We start from the raw sequence: 9945 nt of genomic DNA on the forward strand, positions 1-9945 counted from the left end.
ACTAATAACATCCCCATCTATATCATCATCAGTTTGAACAATAGGTCTAAGATATCTAAGACATTCACACCTTTTAATAATTTGATCACCCATAATTACAACTCTGGCGCTAGAACTACTACTACTAAAATTACATTCCATGTATTCAATTTTAGTTCTACTCAAACAAAAGTCTTTAAACTCCAATATAATCTTCATAATTCAAGCTTTTTTTGAACTCTTTCTCAGTCTTATCCACTAGAAGGATAGCGAAAAACATACGACAATGTACATCCGAGCATTTTTTCCCTTAAAAAAAAAAAGATTTTTTTTTTTAATCCTTGAGAGTATTATAATTTTTCCAATTTAAAAAAATTGGGGTTGTCAGCTGCTGCTATACTTAAACGAATATGATTATAAAAAAAACATCTTCTCACAACCACAAAAAATTTTAAAAATAACAATAAAATTGTAGCAGAACCAAAATGCTGAGTGATCTCATTAAATGGATAAGAATGGAAATGATAAATCTAAACTCATCTTGAAAATCAGCTTGAACTAGCGTCAAAGTATTGACTCTTTTGCTGACAAATAGATCCATCTGAAATATAAACCACAAAGAACGTAGCCTATAATATACCCCCATACAAAGTCATCAGAACTTCTAATTTCAGATAAAATAAGAGCAATATAAACGAAAGGAAAAGTTCACCTTGCTTTAACAATATAAAACTAGCGTTGACGTGAAAAAAATAAAAATAATAAAAAAAAACCTGAAATATAGAATCCAACGGAAGCAAAGAAGCTAAAATTGAGTTAGGAAAACAATGATTTACACAATGAAAATGTAAACTTGCAGCTAATTAAGAACCACTACTTTTAACAGCAACCGGATCAGAGCAGTAGGGGCAGTTCCCAAATAAGACATCAAAGGACCTATAAGAAAACTAAACAATTAGCCGTTAATGAATTTCAAATTAATGGAAAAAGGTGTATATATAATAAACTAGCTGCTAACATACTGTCTTGTGGTTGTGATTGAACGAAGCCAATCTCTCAAGCAAACTGTATGAAAAACCCGACTGCAGCAACAATTATCACATTTGTAATCTGGTGAATTTCCACTATTACCCCCAAGTTCGTCATCTAAATGAGCACACAAGCATAAAGAAAAAGCTAAACGGTATACTGTTGAGTGCTTTGAATTTCACTAAATGAGTTATAGATACCATGAGGTAGATAGTGAGCATAGCAGATCCCACAATCAATTTGCTCCTCTCCTTTCTTGCACTCTTTAGGAGGCCCAAGTAAGTTATTCTCCAAAACAATAGCTAGATTTTCCATAAAAGATCTCTCATTTGACCTACAGATCAATAGAGACGTAAAAACACTTGAAATAAGTGCGTAACCTTCCAATTTATTTGAGTAGGGTGATAATTAAAAAAGGTTAAAAAGATTTACATGGCGTTTAGCCACTGATGCTGTCATACGCACTTTACCTGGTTCCGAATTTTAGGTACATGGTGAGAGTTCAATCATGAATAATTTAACTATGGCTGGTGGAAGATGCAATATGACGAAAAAATTTTAGTCAAGAAATCCTGAGCAAAATTTGGTCAACATAGATGTCAAAGTTAATGAATCAGTTTTGAGCAACAACATAATTTTGGATGCAATTGATTAAATATACAATTTAGGCACAATGAAAACACGTTAGTCAAACAGCAGCACCAAATGCATTTTTTTATGGCACCCAAGCCCAAGTTAAACTCCACAGAATTCAGGATATTGTATTATTTTCTAGTTGGACTAGCTTTGTGAAGAGGATTTCAACCTTGATCGAGAAACCTGATAATGACTATGAAAACTTTAAGTAGAATAAAGCTAGAATCTTAAATATCGAGGCGCCTTCTAGCGTAACTATTGGAGTTCTAACAAAAACTCTAAAGTTAAGTGTGCTTGTACGAGAGCGCTGCTAAGAGGGGTGACTACCTGAGAAGTCACACCAATAAGACAAAGCCGTGAGGCCATTAGGCCAAAAAGGACAATATTTTGACGAATGAGAGTTCAAGCCGTTACAAATGATATCAAAGCAATACATTAGCTTGAAGATAGAAACTAAGTGTTATACAGAACAAAATGTTACGCCATGTGAGCCACTTCTTAAAATCAAGATGGGACAAAGTGCTACGTGGTGGGAGCCAACTCTTGAATCTATAGAGCCACCTCTAGAATCCTTATGCCTGATGAATGATTTTGAGTTCAAAAAACTGATGAGGGCATCAATTACTTAAGTGAGGAGATTATGAAACCCCTCAAGTAGAATAAAACCAAACTCTTAAACATTGAGACACCTTTTGGTGTAACAGTTGTAGTTTTATTAGAAACTCCAAAGTTAAGCGTCATCACATGGGAGTACTCCAAGGATGGGTGACCTCCTGAGAATTTACACCAACAACAACAACAACAACAACAACAAAGCCTTAATCCCACTACGTGAGGTCGGCTACATGAATCCTTTTTCTCCATTGCATCCTGTTTAGCGTCATATTTTCATTTAGTTCTAATAAATTAAGATCATGTTTTATACAATAAGCCCAAGTCTTCCTGGGTCTACCTCTACCTTTCTTAACACAAGTCGAATCTAAAACATCTGCTCTCCTAATCAGATCATCAGATGGTCAACGTTTAATGTGACCAAACCATCTAAGACGACTTTCTCTAATTTTGTCCGTCACAGGAGCTACACCAACCCTATCACAAATATATTCATTTCGCATTTTGCCTCTAAGTGTAAAGCCACTCATCCGCCTAATCATTCTCATCTCGGCAACACTTAACTTATTATTATATTTCTCTTTTAAAGGCCAACATTCAGCGCCATAGAGCATTGCAGGTCTCACCACCGTCTTATAAAATTTTCCTTTCAGTTTAAGCGGTACTTTTCTATCACACAAAAGGCCCGAAGCATTCCTCCACTTCAACCAACCAACTTGAATTCTACTATTAACATCCCATCTATAACACCATCGCTTTGAACAACGGACCCAAGGTATCTAAATCGTTCACACCTTTTAATAATTTGATCACCCAAAGTCACTTATGTCACTAGAGTTACCACTACTAAAATTACATTCCATGTATTCAGTTTTAGTTCTACTTAAATGAAGGCCTTTAGACTCCAACGTAGACCTCCATAATTCAAGTTTTTCCTGGGCTTTTTCTCTCGTTTTATCCGATATTACACCAATGAGATAAAATCGTGAGGCCATTAGGTCAAAGCAGACAATAGCTGAATGGAGAGTTTGAGCTGTTACAATGACAACCAACACCCTCCAAGGGTTATCATCCCCTAGTGAATGGAAGATGGCTCCAAAGGATAGGAATTATGAAACATGCATTAAATCAAATTAGTAATTGCAATGCTTTCCATTCAATTCTAATGGCCACTGACTCTTGATAAGCGCATGTATTGTTTGGAAGTTCATGCTAAAAAATAATTGGGAATGGTAATCTTATTTTCTGATTTACAATGTTGAAGAGGGACATTATCTATAGGAGGTTCAAGGCACCTAGAAATAGAAGGAGGTAAGCTAAAATTAAAGCAATAATTGGCCATAGCATGAATAGGAATAGATATAAAGCTAGAAATATGGAAGGTAGGAATTATGCATTTTTTATATCAGATTATATATAGATTTTTTAGTTTTGTTTCTATAAATTTTCTTTTTAATACCTCAGATTGTCTTTATCAAAACAGCCTGCACAAAGTTTTCCATGAGAGAAAATAAAGGCAAGTGCACCTCATCATAAATGAACTCAGCCCTTTAGTACCCTCATTATTATTTATAACATCCAAACAGAAAACAATTTAACATTAAGTAGCAAGATCAACATTCTACCATACCATTTTCTGCCATTTCTTTTCCATTTTTTGCTAATTGTTTCTGTAGCAGAGTCAGGACCCAATAATCGATACCTATAGAAATGTTGGAGAACAATGCACAGCCACATAAGATAGACTACATAATAATGTAAGAGAAATTATGGTCGAAAGAGAATCAAGAACAAGGTAGAAATAATGTGGATGCACCAAGGTAAATATGTTGGATTGCGAGGATCTATATGCAATAGCAGGTAGCAGTCGTTTCCTAAACAAATAAACATTAAACATATATAAATTAGTATCGTAAAATAAGCTAACAGTGCAAGAAAAAAGAATACTAAAACTAAAGGTATAAATGTATGTTATATTCTGATACCAAGGCCAATTTGGCGATAAGTTGAAGCAAGAGATGGCAATTTTGGACTAACAACATAAAGGGACTTGTCAATTTTCTCCAAAGTAGACCAGAACAGTTGCAATTTCTGCAAATGCTAAAATGGCAGATAAGCGGTAAATAAGCATATCACAACCCAGAAAAATCAATGAATATATAAACACACACACACACACACACACACACAGGGAGGGAGGGAGAGAGGCAGAGTGGTCCTTTATTTGGTAGCAGGACAGACTGTTGGTTACGCACCTCCTTGAATTGTTGTACTAAATCCTGTAGTCTGGAGTTAACTGACCACTCTAAGTCAAAAATATAAGGCAAATCCTAAATAAGAGAAGAGGGGAGAGTTATTCGTTTAATTGGACTCGGGGAAATACAGAACTAAATTATCCTGCTATAGCAAATACCTAGAAACACAAAGTATTCAAAAAATCATCCTGTATAAATAGACGGCTAAAAGTCAAGTTTTGGCTGCCGCAAAGTTAAATAAAAATTAAGTGGGTGAAGGTATATATGCTTATATGATTGGAAGCGGAAAAGAGTATGTAGAGCTCCATTTAAATAAAATTGTTGCACCAAAAACTTTGGAAACTGGCAAGGAAGGATCAATAGCAAAATTCTACAAGAAACTACCAGGTAAAGAATGCTGGAAAAATGCAAATCCTTGTTGGCTAAAGCAATACAGATCTGAGAAGCAAACAAAAAACCCGACAACGTTGGCAAGGAAATCACATAGATTTTTTGCCAATATCAAACAGGGCTTGTAATCAAGAAATCAATACCTAGCCAAACCAACTGAAAAAAAACCTTGATTTAGTGGTCCTAGAACAAATCAAAATAGCTTAAAATTATATTGATATTGCAATTTATTATGAATAAATTTCGTATTTATAAACCTGCATATATATGTATGTGCCCGCGCATCTGTATCATAAGCAATCCATGCATGTCTGGATAAGGGAGTGTAGGCATGGCAATTTGAAATAAAAATAAAAAAAATTCCTTGGCTTGAAAAAGCTCACAGAAAGAAATCAACAAACCACGTGTAGCTCAAATTAACATCAAATGAAGAATCAAGATAGCCTAGAGATACAATTGAGCTAAAATCTAGATGCCTTGAGCCTATAAGGTCCGATAAACATGAGATAAGATCATTTGCAGCCATATCCAACAGATAATAAGTACTAAGATAAGAACAGATACTTCACTGGAGAAGTTATATTTGGGCCTACACTGTCTTATGCATCAAACAATAGAGAGAGAGAGAGAATGTATAGCTTAAAAAGTAAGTAGAAAAGATATTGCGGACAAGATTGCAATGACTTACTGTTTTAAGAAAACTACTAAAACCAATATGAAAATAGATCCCAAAATTTAAATAGGGTGCGTTTGGCAAAAAAATGTATTTGAACAATAATTCTGCTTCCCTGCTCAGCAAGGTAAACATGCCTCAAACTATTCGAGTTTGGGAGAAAATAGAGAAACTACTTGAGATTTGACTTGCTACACAACAAATCATGAGTAATGCATACATAGATAAATGAGATATTTATAATGGTTCAATAGACAATGCTATTGTCACCATAGAAAAGGGAGTTATACGCTATTCATCCAGTTACATAAGACATAAAGGAGATTTTTATAAGGAAGAAAAAAGGATTCCGTAGATTTACCAAATAGATTGTAGACATGTATCTTCTATAAAATTAGACTCTCCTTCCTGTTCTTTAACTTTTCAGATATATTTTTCTTTATGCCTACTGTGCCTTCTGCCTTTTTCATGCTACGGAAAGCGCACAAGAAAAGTCGAGTCAAAGGCGATGATAGGACTTTGCATGGCGGATATATAGTGGGTTAGGGATCATGTACTCATGGAGGCAATGCTTCCAAAGATGAAATCCTTAAATTTCCAGTCATCAGAAAATAAAATGAAGCAAATATGCCTTAGGAAAAAACAAAACCGAGAAGAAAAAACATCAAGTAGAAAAGAAATTTTGAATAGGCTTGCATCAAATAAAGAGGGGAAGAGCTTGAAGATTCAAGTAGAACTAGGCAATAGAGAAGAGTTCTTGGAAGCTCAAAAGAAAAGTTTGACTAATCATTTCCACAAGTCAACAATCTAGTAAGGAGGTGGATAAGGAAACAAATTTGTTATCTTCTCCCTATTTTTTGACGCGTATAATATTCCAAAATTAAAAGCAAAGCATCTATTTGTGTTCAAGCTCTAATCTCTGACTAATAGATGCCACCAATCTTGCAAGGGAGATCAAGTGGATAGATGACTATTGACTTCTGTTGACATAAGCCAAACCTAATCTACTTAGTTTCCATTCGCTTTGGAGACCTTGGGATTCAGATTTAAATGAGATATAGGAGTGTTACAGTGACACGTGAGCAGAGTAAACCTTCTTGTCAGAATGAATCTTAGTAAGCCAAGGAATGGAAAAATTAAATGTCAAAATGAATCTTTGGAAATGCCATGGTAGTTAGTTGGTGATATAGGATGAATGCCGAACTAACTTCGGTTGTTTACAGTGAAGCTAGTGCAAGACATCATCTAAAAAAAAGCAAGTAAATGTCAACCTTATACAAAAGCAATTGTCCAACAATCATAGTTCTTATTTTATTGTAATTGATAAATGATACATTTTACATAAATAAAGTGTAAAAGTCTATCTTTTAAGAGGGTTCTTTTAGGAATTCATAGAAGTGGCTCAAGTTCAAGAGGGTATCCTCCCTCTAGACATGATTATTGCTAAAGGAGTTGGGAAACAATTGTGATGTCAAAAAACTTTCTCAGGCTATCAAAGTAATTAGCAGTGACAATTTGTTGCATGACTGCTATGTTACATCGCTTGTGTCACACAACGTAATAAAATGGTTTATTGGTCCACTCTCCCAACATAGGCTTTGTCTATGGCTCCAATCTTCATCCTAATCATAATGGTCTTGCAAGAAAAATGTGCTCCATAATTCAAAAAATAATGTCATGTTGAGCTGAGACTCCCTATGGCATGGCGGATGCTTTGATGAAGCTTGTCGAAGGGCCTATGAATGCTTACACAAGGGTTGGTCACAAATGGTCTACATTATGCTGAACTATGCAATTAAAGACCCTCGAGATGGCACTTATCAAGTTAACATTTTTCAATTGAACCAGTGTTTAGCTACCTACAGATTATGCTATAAATATGAACAACTATTTATACCGTCTTTTATGGGAAGGCAAAAATGAAGGTGGAGGAGAAGGTTATCAATTGAGTAAGGGAGAAAATAAAAAAAATTTACTTGAGCTTTGACTAGTGATATTATGAGAACCAACTCTTGAGCATGATGCACTTTCACCTATACATGAGAACCTGCATTCGATCATTGAACCAAAGATTAGAGAGAATGTAATAACGATACAACTAACGAAAAAAAGGCAATAGACACTTATACTCGGATTTTATGACAAGGAAACCAGGAGATGTTAATCTTCTCTAAACAAAGATGTGGAAAGCTCCTACTAGGAACTTGGTGAGAAAAGCTCATCGGCGTCAAACTATCAACATGGTTTAATTTCAAGAAATAAATAGTAAATTGAAGGAATTACTAAATAACGACATTTGTTGCCTACAGCCAAATAGTTCAAGAAAATCATTCTATCACTACCATGACACGGGGATTTTCGTCCTTCCTCTTCCCACATTTCCTTTTTTCCTCCTTCCCCTTTTCCCTCCTTTCCTTTTTTCTTCCTTCCTTTCTTTCTTATTTTCCTTCCTAACACTTCCTTATTTTAAAACATGTCCTAAAACTGAAATCTGATTTTTATTCTCCCTTCTCATTTTAAAAATCCTTTCTTATTTTAAATTTTTTCCTATTTTAAACCCTTCCTAAAATCTGAAATCATGATTATATTTTATTCTCCCTTCTTACTTTAAACCATTTCTTATTTTAAATCATTTCCTATTTTAAATCATTTTCTAAAATCTGAAAAACATGATTGTATTTTATTTTCCTTCTTTATTTTCATTACCTAAAATAAATCTAGTCACTTTTTAAATATGAGATGATATGCTTAGAGTTGAGTGTCTTATTTTTTTATATCAGAATTCAAGATTTATCCTAGAGTTTTTCCCTTCAAGAGTTTATTCGACGTCGAGGTAGTGCTCCGGCTGTCCCTCGTACGAGGTGGTGATAGACTTCAAGGATCCGAGTGGTGCTTCGGCTGTATCTTAACCCCGCCGAGGCATTCATCTTACCATACTTCCATTTCCCTGCTATCCTACTTCTTCCACAGCAGCTCCACCACTCCAACCCTTCCCCAACCGCCTCTAGCCCACCTTCCAGCTCCAAACCTGTTGTCCATCCCCTTCAAACCGGCTGGGCAGCCCCGCAAGCCGCCGTTCTGCAACCAAATTTGCCGCCCAACACCCCATCTTTGCTGCCAACACCCTCACTAGCCATCCCGATCCACCTAGCCAACCTCCACAGCCCTTGGGTTACAATTCGATGTGTTTGTTTGTGCATTTTTTATGTTTTAGTGATGTTTTTTTCAGTTTGTGTGTGTTGTAATCCTATCTCCCTATTAATAAAAACTGTTTTTATGGTTTGAGTTTTTTTCCTCCGGTATCATTTAGTATCAGAGCTAGTTCAACCCTAGTCTTATCCTTAAGTTTCCTAACATCAGTCTTACCCCCCATAGGAAAATTTTCTTTTCTACCCTGAACCACCGATTCCAAATCAATCCATAAATTCTCTTTGCTGATTTTCAAAATCAGTAATCTCAAATCAAATTTTATATACCTTCAATTAGTCTCATGCACCATCTTTTCACCTCCCAACCCTAAACATTAGCCATTCCACTAATGAGATATATGCTCTAGCCTACTCGGGACGAGATACAGTGAGAGCTCCACCGTCTTCAGCGAAGACTTCAAAATATTGAAGAGAAAATCCAGCGGGAGGTTACCTTGAACGTGATCTAGAAGGTCAAAGGAAAGAACAAGAAAATGTGAAGATGAAGCGGGAAACACAGCATCAGTTCACAACAACTTACTACCGCCAAAAGTTACAGCTCTTAGATTACAAAATAGAGAGACCGCAACACCAAGCGACCCTACCTGCTTACTATCCAGTGAAACCAATCTACAAGCCTGTCACAACCAAAAAATGTTACAAGTGTCACAGATTTGGGCATGTGGAATCAGAATGCACAACCAGGGGAGAGAACTGCTTCACTGAGCATGGTGTTGTTGAGAAATTAGGCAATACCACAATTGATACAGGAGAAGTTGAAGACTTCCAGGAGGATTTTCTACTTGCAGCCAGCGAGGAAGAGCAACCGCCAATTACAGTGGATCCCGAGATAGAGATTCAGGCCGAGGTAACAGTGGTCGTTCTGAAAGATAGTGACCTCGATCTAATGAGCGTTCAAGTAGAGTATGAAATTGTGGTACCTCTAGATATTGTTTCACAGACGTTGAGAGGAGCTACAACAGGACTGACCTTGGCGGTCCAGAAGGATCACGAGCTTGAGAAGACACCAAAGATACAATAAATACAACTTTTTCAGATGATTAGACCTCTTTCTGAGTCATCACTATGGGGGGAGGTCCAACATGCACGAAGAGGAGTCATTTTGTGCCATGTCAGAAATATTAAGGACGATTATTTAGAGATTATTTTCAGTCCAACATGA

General features: G+C 36.0%; 1 protein-coding gene across 1 annotated transcript; it reads right to left on the reverse strand.

The window, feature by feature from the left end:
• Window positions 1-426: 426 nt before the first annotated feature.
• LOC110028223 (E3 ubiquitin-protein ligase FANCL) lies at window positions 427-8683 on the reverse strand. Its single transcript, XM_020730019.1, has 8 exons — window positions 8588-8683; window positions 4512-4586; window positions 4242-4347; window positions 4073-4130; window positions 3887-3958; window positions 1209-1342; window positions 1002-1125; window positions 427-915 (listed from the first exon to the last, which is right to left on the reverse strand). Exons 1-8 carry the CDS (start codon window positions 8681-8683, stop codon window positions 843-845), a joined length of 738 nt encoding a protein of 245 aa, XP_020585678.1. The 3' UTR covers window positions 427-842.
• Between the last annotated feature and the right edge of the window lie 1262 nt (window positions 8684-9945).

This window comes from Phalaenopsis equestris, unplaced genomic scaffold, assembly GCF_001263595.1.
Source record: "Phalaenopsis equestris unplaced genomic scaffold, ASM126359v1 Scaffold000002, whole genome shotgun sequence".
Classification (NCBI taxonomy): Eukaryota; Viridiplantae; Streptophyta; class Magnoliopsida; order Asparagales; family Orchidaceae; genus Phalaenopsis; species Phalaenopsis equestris.

What these genes read in the sequence shown, in the direction of transcription:
- LOC110028223 (XM_020730019.1), bottom strand. Translation starts at nt 8,683, where the DNA reads ATGGGGTGTTGGGCGGCAAATTTGGTTGCAGAACGGCGGCTTGCGGGG. An exon ending in AAAAGAAATGGCAGAAAATG is followed by an intron (nt 1,343 to 3,886) that starts GTATGGTAGAAT and finishes ATTGATCTGTAG; the next exon opens with GTCAAATGAGAGATCTTTTA. An exon ending in TGCTCACTATCTACCTCATG is followed by an intron (nt 1,126 to 1,208) that starts GTATCTATAACT and finishes GTGCTCATTTAG; the next exon opens with ATGACGAACTTGGGGGTAAT.